General features: G+C 42.3%; 1 protein-coding gene across 3 annotated transcripts; it reads left to right on the top strand.

The window, feature by feature from the left end:
* The first annotated feature begins 314 nt into the window (after positions 1-314).
* On the top strand, positions 315-7,357 carry LOC133913687 (receptor-like serine/threonine-protein kinase ALE2). Of its 3 annotated transcripts, none has more exons than XM_062357096.1 (16): positions 315-1,320; positions 1,999-2,109; positions 2,225-2,329; positions 2,423-2,656; positions 2,747-2,845; positions 2,925-3,014; positions 3,104-3,229; positions 3,310-3,522; positions 3,598-3,675; positions 3,751-3,816; positions 3,908-4,012; positions 4,127-4,498; positions 4,735-5,013; positions 5,460-5,858; positions 5,951-6,194; positions 6,271-7,357. In XM_062357096.1, the coding sequence occupies exons 1-16, from the start codon at positions 1,266-1,268 to the stop codon at positions 6,905-6,907; spliced, it is 3,213 nt and encodes a 1,070-aa protein (XP_062213080.1). In that variant the 5' UTR covers positions 315-1,265; the 3' UTR covers positions 6,908-7,357. The 3 variants fall into 3 exon arrangements, with proteins under 3 accessions (XP_062213080.1, XP_062213006.1, XP_062212926.1); XM_062357022.1 differs by having other exon boundaries at positions 316-1,320; positions 3,751-3,825; positions 5,957-6,194; XM_062356942.1 differs by having other exon boundaries at positions 316-1,320; positions 3,751-3,825.
* Positions 7,358-14,607: the final 7,250 nt, after the last annotated feature.

The following is a 14,607-nucleotide window of genomic DNA, read 5'->3' as shown; positions in this document are numbered from 1 at the left end:
AGGCAGCACCCCGGTCTCGATCTCGCCATGCCTGGCTCTTGTCACGTCCCAAGCCTTCGCTGCAAGCTTGCAAGTTAGCAGTCCGTGTCACTGACCGCGACGCCACACCCACAACCTCGCCTCCCTCCCGACCAAACGCACACCGCCGATGCACAGCCCGCGCACAGCGACCAGGGGCCAAGATCGCGCGAGGTGCAGACGTCTCGGATACAAACGCCGCGGAGGCGCGGAATCCGATGGCGCCGTGACCCGGCACTGCTCATTTATTACGCGGCCGCGCACGGGACGGCCAGCCGGACAGGAGTAGTAGTAAATCGCGTCGCGCGCCCGTGATCAACCGACAGCCGGGTCGCGCGCGCTGCCGTGACACGGAGGGACGCCGGAGCGAGTTTCAGCGCTCGTGCTCCGGCGGATCCATGCATCCATACGCGCCCGTCCAACCCAGGAGAGCAGAGCAGCAGTAACGCGCTGGACTAATCCCTGACCAGGCTGGAAAGGCTCACCTGGCCCGATCCCTACCTCCCGACGCAGCAGTAGCACCAACGAAAGCCCCCACACCTGCGGGCCAAGAATCTACAGCGAGAGGGACAGAGGGAGTACGAATGCAAGTGGTGGCATTATCCTCGGGTTAATTGCCCAAAGATTGCATCTTTCTATGCCAGTACAATTGCATTATTACACGGCTACACCCAACCAAGATTCTCTCTCTCGCTCGTCCCTTCATCCGTGACCGTGAGATTAGTTATTGATCGAGCATGTGGTCTGGACTTTGGAGGATGAGAGGTGGAAGCAAGGAATGTTTAGTTTACTGTTTCTTGCGGCCCCTGGATTGGCTTCTTGTTTCTTCAATCAAAGTTTTCTCCTTTTTTTCATTTTCTTCTGTTGTTAGGGTGCTAATTTATCCCTAATACTACCGCACCTTTTCCCCTGTAACTACTGCTGCTGCTCTACTGGTACTTGTACCGGCGGCGGCGGCGGCGGTGTCTTGGCCTCCTGGGCAGTGGGCACCTTCCCCTCTTCCTCCTCCGGTCCTCCCCTCCTCCCACTGCTCTGCCTCCCCATCCTTCCCTTCACATGGGTTTGGTGCTGTCCATGGAGTGGTGCCAAAATGGCAGTCAGGCTCCGTCGTCTTCCTGCGCTTCAGGGGCTTCTTGCGTCTGTGGGAGGAGCGGCGCCGCGCCTGAGCCGACATGGTTGTGATCCGTGGCGGCATTGACGACTGCTGCTGAGCTTGCTGTCCCTACTGTGCGCCTGTGAGGAGCAAGATGCGGCCTCTTGCGCTTGCGATGGTTCTTCTTGCTTCGGTTCTTGGATCCAGAGGTGAGGAGAGTTCCACACATTGCCAAAGCTTTTTTCAGTTTTCCCCCTTTCTTGTTGCTTCTTGGGGCAGTATATGGGATCGACTGACTTGTACATGATGGCGTAGCAACGTGGAGGCCTGGTTGCTTCTCCATGTTTTTTTTTCTTTCCAGGTCTCAATTGAGCATTCTTAGAAGAGCATTGCGTGATTTGTTTGGGTAACTTGTAGGTTCAAGAATTTTCTCTGCAATGCACATGTTGGTTAACTGATCTGTGGTGAGAAACAGCAGTTCTGTGCGTTTACTTCAAAATTTGAGCAAATTGTGAGGAGATGTTCTGAAGTTTGCTAGGATTAAATAAGATTTCTGTTTCTGAATTCCAATTAAGATGGACAGTGCAATGTCGGTGGCTTGGCATTTCTACTTTCCTGTGTTGGCTTGTACTAGCTTTCTAACTGAAATGCTTGGGGTGACTGAATATTTCTTTCCCTTTGCATAAATATGCTGGGCATTTCCATGTCGCATACTTGCATCATCATTGCACTTGTTCTGCATTTCTGTCATTTCATATGGTGACACAACACTGTTAATTTTACTCTAATAGTAACCTGATGATTGTAAACTTCGATCTTAGTAATCGCAGAGTAGAGTATATATTCGTAGTCCTTGACATGTACTTGTGTTCTTTACTTTGCTGTAGGTACTACTCTGGCTCTTCCTCCTGCTGTTACTGATTCTCCTGCAGATCAAGGACAAGCTTCTAGTCCTCCTGAACCTGCGTTTGCTCTTGGTCCAGTAACTCTTCCAACAGGTAGCTCTGAATTTCTAATACAGTGTGCCATTATGTTCTCAGACCATAATCAACATCTTTTTTGAGAGACCAGAATCAACATTTGAGTGTAGCCACGTACATTGCTTTGTTTCAGCACTGTCTACTCCGTCAGTAAGCCCTTCCCCAGAGAAGGGAGCTGTTAGCCCTGCTGCACCCACCGAGCCGCAAAATGCTCCGAGTCCAGTAATTCCCCCTAAAGGTAGCTCATCCTCCTTCAATTTTGTTGCTGGCCCTGCAGTTAGTTATGATATTCCAAACTTAATGGGTGCATCGCTAACTTTCTATTATGTAGAATATAATGCACCTCCTCCAATTGAGGTTGCACCCCCTGATCCCACTGATGAGGTTCCTCCATCAGTAGCTCCTCCACAAGCTGCAGTTGAAAATCCCACTCCAATACTTCCTGGAACACCTGCATTGCTACCTTCTGTTCAGGCTCCTGCTCCATCTGTTGGCCTCAAGCCTAATCCACCAGTTGTGCCACCTTCCTCTGTGAACAATCAACCAAACAGGCCTGTTCGATCAGGTATACGTTCTGACTGATAGTAAAGATTGAACTCGTTAATTTCATGGATTCTTTCTGTAGAAAAACTCACTTCACTTGTGAACATTGTAGTCCCTCATTATCCACTCCCTGCATTCCCCCCTCCGGGTAATGACGTTCCACCATACGCACCTACAGGAAGTTTTCCTGCCATTCCTCCTTCCGCTTCAGGTAATTTTTTTTCCTGGAAAGTAGATCAAATTACCCGCGTTCCACATCTCTTACCATTTCCCCATTTTTTGAAAAGCAGTTTCACATGTAAAACCTCCGATCTTATCGCCTGTTATTGCACAAGCACCACGACAGCAGGCAAAGGCTCCAAGTAGTGAGCATAAGAATGGTGAGGATAAAATTACCCGATTCAATCGATATGATTGTGTTTCTTAAGTTCTTCTGTTCTTAAATATTCGACTTTATGTTAATATTTAGGAAACACGGTGCCCCGGGCAAATAGATCCCCTCCTGCAAGTCTCAAGAACCATCATGTTCCACGTGCATCTCCTCCAAAGGAATCCAGTGGTCAAACTGTCCCAGTTCATAAATCACCAAATGCAGGTAATCTCAGTGAAAAAAAGTTAGGCTTCACCAGCTTGTATATGACAATGTAGCTTGACAACGAAAATTCCTTGTTTCAGGATCCACGCCTGCAACAAGTCCTTTGCCCCAGAACACAAACATGCCTTCAATTCCGAGGAATGCACCATCAGTTTCACATGCCCAACCACCACCAAGTGTAGCTCCTAAATCAACACCCACTAGATCTCATGCTCGGGGATGGAAGTCCAATAATCCCAAGAATGGAGCAAATCCTTCATTTGCCCCATCTCACCCACCATCTCATGCTCAAGGTTTGATAAAATACTTCAACCTGCAGCCTAAATGTTGTCAATTCTGACCATTGATCTAAAAGTTATGCATTGTAGGGCCCAGGGTCTCACGAGCTCCAAGGCACAGTGGGACTAAAAGGCAAAATCACCATGCACCTCCACCAATGCCTCAAGGTAAAATATTCCTATTTAAACACATTCAATTCATTTTCAGCGCTGACAACTTTCATGTATTTTTTTCCTGTCCAGGGCATCCAAACTTTCATGTACAGTCCCCATCACCTTCATCAGTGTCATCAAGGGGTCCCACTAATGGTGAAAAAAGTACTTTCAAGGCCTTGTTTCTTTGCCTCACTTGCTATTCCTTTTCCTCGTGTCAATTTTTCAAAACTGCTGGCTTTTTCAGGGCATCATATTTCTCCTACTCTTCCACTGACCCCTCCCCATCCAGAGCCAAAAGCACCGTCAGCTCATCCTATTTGGGCATTACCTCCACCACCACCTAATTCTGGTACATCCTTCTTTATGTGCTCTCATAAATTTTTAATTTCAAAACATACATATTGGATCTAATAATATTTGCATGGTGTGAGATATTAATGATTGCTTACCTTGCGAAACGCAGATTGCAATGCATTAGCATGCCCAGAGCCCCTAACAGATCCACCTGCGGGAGCCCCATGTGCTTGTGTTCTACCAATCAAAGTTGGAATTCGTCTAAGTGTTGACCTTTATTCATTCTTTCCGTTGGTCTCTGATTTTGCTAAAGAGGTATCGTCTGGGGTAAACATGGCCGTGAGGCAGGTTCGCGTTATGGGTGCAAATGTGGCTGGTGATCAGCCTGACAAGACAGTGGTTCTTGTTGATCTGGTACCAATGCAAGTGAAATTTGACAATGCCACAGTGCTTTCAGCATTTGAAAGCTTGTGGAGCAATAAAGTTTCCCTAAAACCATCAGTCTTTGGGGACTACAAGATTCTCTATGTTGTATATCCAGGTCTGTGGTCTTGCTAGTGCTCCTGACTCCTTTCGTATTTGGTTGTTTTGTTCCTGATCAGTACATCCATCTATTGTCAATCTACTATTGCCATTTGATCAACCACATGATCATCAATGGACAATTCAGTGCCAACCATGAAGTTATCCTTGATATGCACTATCTCACTGAACATTATTGAATATGTAGAAATTCTGTACCACTAGTTTTCACCAAGAAGTATGAATTTTGTGCAGGGCTTCCTCCTTCTCCACCTTCAGCTCCGGAAAGTGTTGGCGACGGGGCATTTGGCAACAACCGAAATGCAAGAGCAGTGAAGCCTCTCGGGGTTGACGTTGGCAGGCCCAAAAGAAAAATTAATGGCAGCCTAGTTGCTATTGCTGTCTTGTCTTCTGTTATAGCATTGATTATTTGCTCTCTGGCTGCATGGTTGCTGATACTCGGATTCAGGGGTTCGGGTGACATGGCTCAAAGATTTCCACATAGTGTGCTTCCTAAATTTTCCAGGTCATCTGGTACGTGTAACTAGCCTACTATTTTTCTGATAAACTGCACCATACCGTGATGTCATTTGCATTCTGTTTGATAGATGCCAGAACAAATTATTCTTTTTCAGTGAAGTGATGCCAATGTGCTATTGAAATTCACTACGAACTTATAGTCAACAGGCAACTATTATCCAGCAGTGGCCTCCTAAGAAAATTAGTTCTCTTCTTTGAACATATAGCTGAGAAATTAATTTGCTTATTTGAACATTATCTAAAAAAGTTTGCTTATTCGAACATATATCTGAGAAAAATTGTTTGCTTATTTGAAATGCTAACAACTAGTGCTTGCAATACCTTTTCAACCAGGACTTTCTCTATAGTTTCCACATCCTGTCACATGTCTTTGTTAGAGTATATTTTGTACACTTCTGTCATTACTAGTTTTCCTTCTGAAACATCTCGGATGATTGCAGGGACAGCTCACACACTTTTAGCTGGTCGCTATAGTTCACCTTCAGGTCCATCTGGATCACTAGGCTCAAGCATCGCAACATATGCAGGACAGGCAAAAACATTCAAATTTGTTGAGATTGACAAGGCCACAAATGGCTTTGATGATTCAAAAGTACTTGGAGAAGGTGGCTTTGGATGTGTCTACCAGGGCACACTTGAAGATGGAACAAGGGTTGCAGTAAAGGTTCTGAAGAGATACGATGACCAGGGTGAGCGAGAGTTCTTGGCTGAGGTTGAGATGCTGGGACGTTTGCATCACCGGAATTTGGTTAAGTTATTAGGCATCTGCGCAGAGGAGAATGCACGGTGTCTGGTATACGAGCTTATTCCAAATGGCAGTGTAGAATTCCATTTGCATGGTAAGTATTTGCATATTTAAGTCCACGTGTAGAAATTTCAGGAATTGACTAAAAGCAATGCCTTTGTGTGTTTTTCTATTTGCTCATTGTAGGAGCAGACTGCGAGACAGCTCCGCTTGATTGGAATGCCCGTATGAAGATAGCCCTGGGGGCAGCGCGGGCACTTGCATATCTACATGAAGATTCAAGCCCTTGTGTGATTCATCGCGATTTCAAGTCAAGCAACATTCTTCTGGAGCATGATTTCACACCAAAAGTGTCAGACTTTGGACTAGCCAGGACTGCAAGGGGGGAGGGGAACCAGCACATCTCCACTCGTGTCATGGGAACATTCGGGTATGAACAATATCCTCCTCTCTGATTTAATGGAACTTTTATAGACAAAAATATGATATCTTGGTTTTCTTCTCAGCTATGTTGCACCGGAGTACGCCATGACGGGGCATCTCCTTGTAAAGAGTGATGTATACAGTTATGGAGTTGTGTTGCTTGAGCTCCTCACTGGTAGGAAGCCTGTGGACATGTCTCGTTCTGCAGGGCAAGAAAACCTAGTCGCGTGGGCTCGGCCCCTTCTAACAAATGTGGTGAGCCTACGCCAAGCTGTCGATCCACTTCTTGGGCCTAATGTACCACTGGACAATGTAGCAAAAGCAGCTGCCATCGCTTCAATGTGCGTGCAACCTGAGGTCGCACACCGCCCCAGCATGGGCGAAGTAGTGCAGGCCTTGAAACTTGTCTGCAGTGAGGGTGATGACGGTCTTGGATCGGGAAGATTTAGCCAAGAGTTGCCAGCTCAAACTACAGCAGTTTATGACGTAACTGGCATGGAAGCGGAGAGGGTGCTATTATCTGAGATATTTGGCTCGACACCTGTCTTCACTCCAGCTGCCGATTCAGGTTCTTTCCGCAAGCAGTCCAGCTCAGGCCCCCTGATGACAGGCAAGAACAGGAAGTTCTGGCAGAGGTTGCGAAGCTTGTCAAGGGGGAGCATGAGTGAGCATGGTGTCTCACCAGATTATGAGACGCGCTCACAATATAGCGGTAGGTGAGTGTTTTTTGTTCAGCTTCCAATCTTGAGAAGACGGGTATTCAGTTGATTGGAAATAAAAGAGTTTCAGGCTGAGCTCGTGTAAATTATGCATTTGGAGATAAAAGCCATAGTTCAGGATCATCAGAGTACCAGAGTGGAGCTTCGGTTGTGATATTGGAGGTTTGATCTCTGCTCAGATGTGATTCTACCTTTGGATCGATCAGTTACGTACTGCATATGTGACCATACTCCTGAAAGCCTGATACCCCCTCGTCCCTCTACAGCTTGCTAGTTTGAGTTATTTGAGTTCTGTTGTTTAGTTATTTTTTTTATTTGTGCCTATATTTTGTTTGATCAGCTGTGGTCGGTAGGATTGTTGATGTATAGATTCAGACTACATTTCTTTTGGCCTTGTGAATCTGAGTAACATTTGCTGGAATGAGGATGGTAGCTTCTTGGTTTTGACTTCTGAGTAGTTGTTACCACTTCTGATTAATTCCATCTGTTTGCAGAAAAAGGTTATAAATATATGTCATTTTGGAAAAGGTTTGGTCAAACTTTTAAAACTTTGATTAATAATAGCTTTCAAAATATTTTGTTTGGAAACTTTAAAATTATATATGTAGATTTGTCTTGAAAAATATTTTTATAATATCACAAATACAATTAATTTATAAATATATTCTAATATAAAATAATAGTCAAAGTTATGCTCTGTTAACCGTGTCTTATATGAAACGACATGTATTTATGACAAGATAGAGTGCTAAGAATAATGCATAGTGAACAGAATTCTGTGATTCTGCATGCTAGGAGTTCTGAACATTCCCTAGCACAAGTCGTTCTATACCTGCAGACTTGTTCTTGAAAAATATAGCATGAGAACTGGCAGCTGGCCTATCTGCTAAAGTTATTGCGTGACAGCAATTTGAGTTAGTTCTAAGCCCACTCTACCTGTCTCTTCTTTTCCCGAAAATTTCACTGTGTTTATCAGTCGGGGGATCAAAAGTTTCGCCTTTTGATGTAGCAAGTTTCCTACTTCCCCCCCACCCCCCCACTCTATGTCACGTTTTTGCTTTGTAGGCGCCAAATAGCTATCATGGCACTATGATTGCAGAATCATGTCTTCTTAGTCCTGAAATCCCCAGAAATATCAAGTAGAATCAAAAAACTGATTTTTTTCGTCTGAAAGAAGCATCAAATGGACACACTGAAACATGAAAGTATAAAAGGATGAGAAGGGAGAGGGGAGACACATCTACATATGATTCCTCTGGGGTTTCGTGGTGCTGTACCTCATCTAATGGATAATTGTCTCTCCATTTTACAATACGCAGATGATATTATATTTTTTATAGAACAAGATTTAAAACAGGGAAAAAAATATGAAACTCATGCTATGTGCATTTGAGTAATTGTCTGGTCTTTTTATCAATTTTCATAAGAATGAATTATTCTACTATGGAGAGACAAAAAAACTATGAAGATGAGTACACACGGTTGTTTGGTTGTACAATAGGGGAATATCCTTGTAGGTATCTGGGAATAAAGATGCATCATAGGAAGATTAGCAACAAAGATTAGAAAGTAATTGAAGAGTGTTTTTAAAAAAAAATTGAATAGTTGGAAGGGCAAGCATCTGTCATATGGTAGGAGGCTAGTACTGATTAATTCTGTTCTTAGCAGTCTAGCTATGTTTATGTTATCCTACTTACAAAAGGGGTTCTAAAGAAACTAGACTACTACCGCTCCAGGTTCTTCTGGCAAGAGGATGATCATAAGAAAAAGTATAGACTAGCTAAATGGAACATCGTGTGTAGACCAAAGAAAGGAGCCTTGAGAATCCAAGATCTAGGAATCCAAAATAAATACCTACTAAGTAAATGGTTATTCACACTGATAAATGAGGATGGCCCATGGCAACAATTGCTTAGAAAGAAATATCTAGGCAACAAAACGATAATTCAAGTGGAGAAAAAATCAGGTGATTCACAATTCTGGAATGGTTTAATGAATGTCAAAGATTTGTTCCTTTCTTATGGAAATTTTAGATCACATAATGGTACACAAATTCGGTTTTGGAAGGATAAAATGGTTAGGTTCTACTACTCCGAGTGAGCATTTTCCCACCTTATACAATGTTGTTACCACAAAAAATGCTAGTGTGGCTGATCTCCTTAGCTATAATTCAATTAATATTTCCTTTCACTGACACTTAGTGGGTAATAGATTAGAAGCATGGAACCGTTTGATAGCTAGGATTGGAAATATTGAGCTAGATGATGAACCAGATAGTTTTAGCTAGTCTTTACACTAGAGTGGACTTTTTTCAGTACAAATAATATACAAGGTTGTACTAAATGATAACATTACACTAAATAACATATTGCTTTGGAACTTGCGCCTTCCTTTAAAAAATTAAGATCTTCCTATGGTTTTTACTTCGGGGGGTGATTCTTACTAAAGACAAATTACTTAAGAGAAATTGTATAGAAAAAAAAAGATGTTTCTGTAATTGTAATGGGACGATACAACATCTTTTCTTTGATTGTTTTTTTTCAAAGTCTATATGGAGAACTGTTCAAGTTTCTTTTGGTCTTCAACCTCTAACCAATGTTACTAGCAAGTTCGGGACTTGGCTTGGGGGAACAGAGAAAGGGCTTAAGAAACAAATCTTGGTTGGAGCTGACGCTCTTTGTTGGTCTATATGGATCAGCCGAAATGAATTGTTATTTGACAAGGTACTGAAATATACTCTCATGCAGGTCATATATAGGAGTATGTACTGGATATGACTATGGGCGCTTTTCTAGAAAGAGCAAGGCCGGGACCGAATGAGGGCGTCATGTTGTCGTATGGAGACCACCATGATGGATATATTCACCAAGTTTGGATAGAGGTTCAGTAATAGATTATATGTTTGAGATGAACATACCTGTTTGTGTAGATTTACCATTCCATCATGTGGTGTGTTGGCTCATAGATAGCCGGAGTCTATGCCTGAGTTTGAACTTTTGTAATAATGAACGGTAAGATATATCATTTAATATAGAGATTAGGATACTTTCATTTACTTAATGAAATAAGCTCCCTTTATCTAAAAAATTATATTCCCAGTTGTGAGCCTAAAAAGAAAGAACAGGAACAACAAAGCATTTCAGGTCGTGATAGGCTGCTAAGAAGTACAATCTGTTTAGGACAAACTAGAAAGTGGCACTCTAATAGTAAGGTAGGCACGCTGTAATATTTTGTTACGATAAATTTTAATTAAAAATTAGTTTTTTTATCATTAATTTTATTTTATTTCAACTCTTTGTTTAGATATTTTGCTTATGGGAATCGAACTATAATTTTTCATAATTTTTAATTTCAAATTTAGGTATTTATTAATCATAATTTATATAGATTTTTTATTTAATCTAAACCGTTAGATGTTTATAAGGATAAATTATTATTTTTTAATTAACGTGATAATTTTATGATCGGGAGAGCTAACCTGATTATTCTTTTTAACCTTAAATAATACTAATATAATAGGAGAACAGAGCAAGCGGGGAGCGATAAAGCAGAAAGAGACGGTCCCTAAACGCCCAACCTTCCACGCAGACAGGCCTTAAAAACCTCTACAGCGACCTCCACAGGCAACAACAGAGTCTCGCCCGTCGCGAGCATAGGCGAACGAGGGGCCACAGCACGCAGAGTAACCAGCCGGCGCCGACGCTATGAACCTAGACCCGAAGGAATCTGCCACGAAGATAGCGACGGCACAACCATGACAGAGAGGCAGCTCGGCTCCGATATAGAAATCGGGAGATCGGACAAGGAGGGAAGAGCGACTATGCGACCATGGCAGAGCTTAGAAGACTCGACTGTAGCGGGGCCATCGACTTGACGGCCAGACAGAGACGAAGAACAGCAGCGAGGTGAGGGAAGAGCAGCGACGAGAGAGAGAGAGAGAGAGAGAGAGAGAGAGCAGGTAGTCGACGAATCTAGCCATCACGAGCTCGACAGAGAGCCAGAGAACGGTGGTGCCACACCCGGGTTTGACGACGCGGCTCATGCGTGATGCAGTGTCCTCGGGAGCGGCGAGCTGGGACGCGGTGTGCTTGAGGCTGCTTGGCGTGGCACGCTCGCAACGGTACGGTGAGCTTGGAGGTGGCGCGAGCAGTGTGCTCGAACGTGACGCATCAGGGGCTGCTTGATGTGGCGCTCGGGGACGATGAGCTCCAGGAGAGGGAAGATGTGCCATCGAGCTTCAATAGCTCCATCCTGTTGCTAACTTGCTATTCTCTTTGCTAGAGAGAGAAGATTAAAATAAGGCCTCCTTGAAATTGAGGATTGTCACAGGATTTTTTAAAGATTTTACTTCCTAAGGAATTTTTCCTATAGTCCCCTTCGGAACATAGGAAAAGAAAGAAAGAATTCCCATGTAATACTATCCTGCAACCCAATTTCACAGAAAAACTAGCAAGATGTCAAATTTCTTGGAAAGATTCCTGGCAGGGAGAAAAAAGCGTGCTCACGCATCGCTCGCTCCTTTTTGCTCCACTCTTTAGCCCATGTCGCTTCGTTTTCTGGAAGAGCAATGAAAAGAGGAAAGTAAAGACATGCACCCATCTCCACAAGCAGCGAAGATAAACAGCGAGACCTCTTTCCCACCTCTTGCCACACGAGTCTTTTCCGAGCAACTATTCATACGCCACAACTGCATGGTGAAGGCACCGTGGGCTTCTTACCACGTTTAAGTAAGGTCGAGAATAATGATCAAAGCGGATGGACAGATGTTTCATAATTTTTTTAAAATAAATGATTTTTTTTATTTTATCACCTAACGCACATAAAAAACTGAAAGCGGAAGCAAATCAGAAAAGAATCAAATTACTATGAAAATCTCTAGAAAAACACATAGCTATTGTGCATGTCTATAAACACTAGTTTCTATTAAAACTCATCTCATAGGTCGTCGCAACAAAAGATATCAACTTAAAGAAAGAAGCTTTCGAATCAACGAAAAGATCACTGGAATAAGAGATTCTTCAAGTTAATGATCTAAAGGTAAGAAAATTTAAGACTCACTTGTATATATTAGTATGTGAATTCTATGTTTCTAGCAATAAGAACAACTTCTCAATATGAGAACAATTTAGCTCAACAAACAAAACAAAAATCGCAACCAGAAAGGAAAAAACTCGAAACAAAAACAAATGAGCCAATAGAGAAAACTAGACGGAGATGAGTACAAGCACAATGGAGAAAAAAACTTTATTCGTTCAGGGGATAGTCCTATTGTTGGTAGAATTACAAGGTAGTTTTCTCAAAAAAACTCTCACATATTACAAAGACTAAGATCTCATCTCTCATTTTCTCTAAAATCTATCATTCAAAGCTCAAATGGCTAGCTCACCTCTCACACATAACCCTACCCCTCTATTTATATGCTAAGGAGGTAACTTAACCCTTAAGTTTCCTTATTCCTAAAATACTCTTATCTTCTAATGATAATGTACCTACCTACGGGGTATTTTAGACTATTTTTCGCTCCGTCTATTAAACGGTCGTGGCTTCTTCATGACTTAGCTTCACCTAGCTTCATGATGATACCACATACACTCCATTCATCCATGGCTTTGAGATCAAACCACGAAACCACCTTGCACGCTTATCAAAATGTGACTCACTACCACTTGCTTAAGCCTTAAGGAAGCATCCCAATATCAACGCGTGTACTCTGTCTTGCGATCTTGACCACCGGTAAGTCTCTCCCGCTCTCGATCCCTCAGACCACCTTATCATTTGCACCGATATCACATTCATTTGACTTTATCAATACACCGTCTTCATCATACTTCTCACCCTTTTCTTGATCTCCATATGCACATCTTAGGACCACCCTTGATTCCACCTGACCTACTCGATCGTCTGACACCCCGCTTGACCCCGATCATTTCGTCATACTTCTCACCCTTTTCTTGATCATCCATCAGCTGCACAATGCATATATGAGATAAGAAAACACATTGTCAAGAACTTAATTGCAGCACAAATACATGCTTATACAATCCAAAAACCAAAATAACAACATTATCAATCACTTATCATATATAAATCAAGACATATTTTAACTTGATTTCTCATAATCATTTTTCCCCATCTTCCAAGTACCCATATGATCTACCAGCTTTTCTTTTTCTTTTCCCTGAGAATCGATAACTTCTTTTGCTCTGATTTGGGAAGATCAGCCTTCTATTGGTGTGACATGTTTAATTAGGAATTAATTTAACTAGGCCAAATCTTTAGTCTGGGGTGTTAGGTTCTTTTGCTTAATGAGTAATCTAGACTAATTTTTTTCTTAACAACACCATACATCTTGATTTTAGTACTGTTTTGTACTACGAATTTACCAGTTTATTTTCACTTGATTTTTTTAGCAAGAGTACTATATACCTCATTCCTCTCTAATGCAGGTTGTATTGTTTTCCCATGGAAGTGATGCCGTGCAGAAGTTCGGCTAAGATGAATATGGTTGATCAACACAATTTGTCCGAGCGACGTGGCCATCGCCCGCAGTCAAAAGGGCTTGTTGATGGTGAAGGATATGTGCATTAGAGCTAGAGTATTTTTGTGAATCAGATAGCTTGTGCTGTAATGAGATGCAATGTAACTTGTTGCTTTGAATGGAAAATTACTTAGTTCGAATTCAAAATGGTGTGCAATTTTTAGATTCCCGTATTTTTTTCTACGTGCTACAAAAGGGCTTCTCTTCTGCATTCCTATGTTTTCAATTCCCATAGATTTGAAGAGGCATGTCATCTCAAATCCTATGATTTTCCTATATGTGTGTTTTTCCTATCCTGTGTTCCAAAGAGACCTAATAGAGGATGGATACAAAGGTAAATGATTCCCAAACGAACTCTAAAAGCATTTTTCTTTACTGCTATTAGCTTTTGTGTTACCCAAATGTTTTTTATTTGATTCACAGTTCTTTTGTTTCAAGTCATCTCAAGAACTTTATTTTTTCCTCACACAATTCTGCAAAAATTGCCATATGAATAGTCTATTATGAGGTGGTTTGTTTTTCTTAAGCTTAAATCACATTCTTATCCAGTCAAACAACATGCTACTCTCCATGCAAATTCAATGGTCACATAAAGCCACTTAAATGTAAGAAAATCAGAAGACTACCTTAAAAAGCTAATTATGTTCTCTAGAAGCTTTGTCAACTAGGAAACAGTTCAAACCATTCTTCTAGAAAAGACAATTTTGTCCAAAAATACAAATTTTATGAATTAGGTAACTTACAAAATAGGAAAAAAAAACCTCTTTCCCTCGATCTCTGCCGAAGCTTCATACCAGGTCTCCTAGCTATCGCCAGAGGCGGAGAGGGGGAGGAGGCGAGTGGATCATGGATGCATATGTAGAGGAGAGGAGGAGGAGCACACTGGACACAAGGAGAGGCAAGTGCAACCGTGCGCTCTGCTTGCGCCACCGGCCTCGGCTCGCCAGCGGTGGTAACGACAACTAACAAGAAGAGGAGCCTTGGGCACGAGAGAGAGAGAGAGAGAGAGAGAGAGAGAGAGAGAGAGAGAGAGAGAGAGAGAGAGCAACAAGCATAGCATGTGCAAATGATGCATTAATTTGTAAAAAGTTATGTCGGGAATAATAACCATGCTCTAAAAGGCATATCATGTTAATATGTCGAGGGTTAGTCTAATGATTCCG

Source organism: Phragmites australis, chromosome 1, assembly GCF_958298935.1.
Source record: "Phragmites australis chromosome 1, lpPhrAust1.1, whole genome shotgun sequence".
NCBI classification, from domain to species: Eukaryota; Viridiplantae; Streptophyta; class Magnoliopsida; order Poales; family Poaceae; genus Phragmites; species Phragmites australis.
The sequence above is the reverse complement of the archived record's forward strand: the minus strand, read 5'-3'. Positions and strand labels throughout refer to the sequence as shown.

Excerpts from the sequence above, each read along its gene's own strand:
- LOC133913687 (XM_062356942.1), top strand. The coding sequence starts at position 1,266 with ATGCGGCCTCTTGCGCTTGCGATGGTTCTTCTTGCTTCGGTTCTTGGA. Across the intron at positions 3,523-3,597 it reads CCCACCATCTCATGCTCAAG|GGCCCAGGGTCTCACGAGCT; the intron begins GTTTGATAAAAT and ends TATGCATTGTAG. Across the intron at positions 3,676-3,750 it reads ACCTCCACCAATGCCTCAAG|GGCATCCAAACTTTCATGTA; the intron begins GTAAAATATTCC and ends TTTCCTGTCCAG.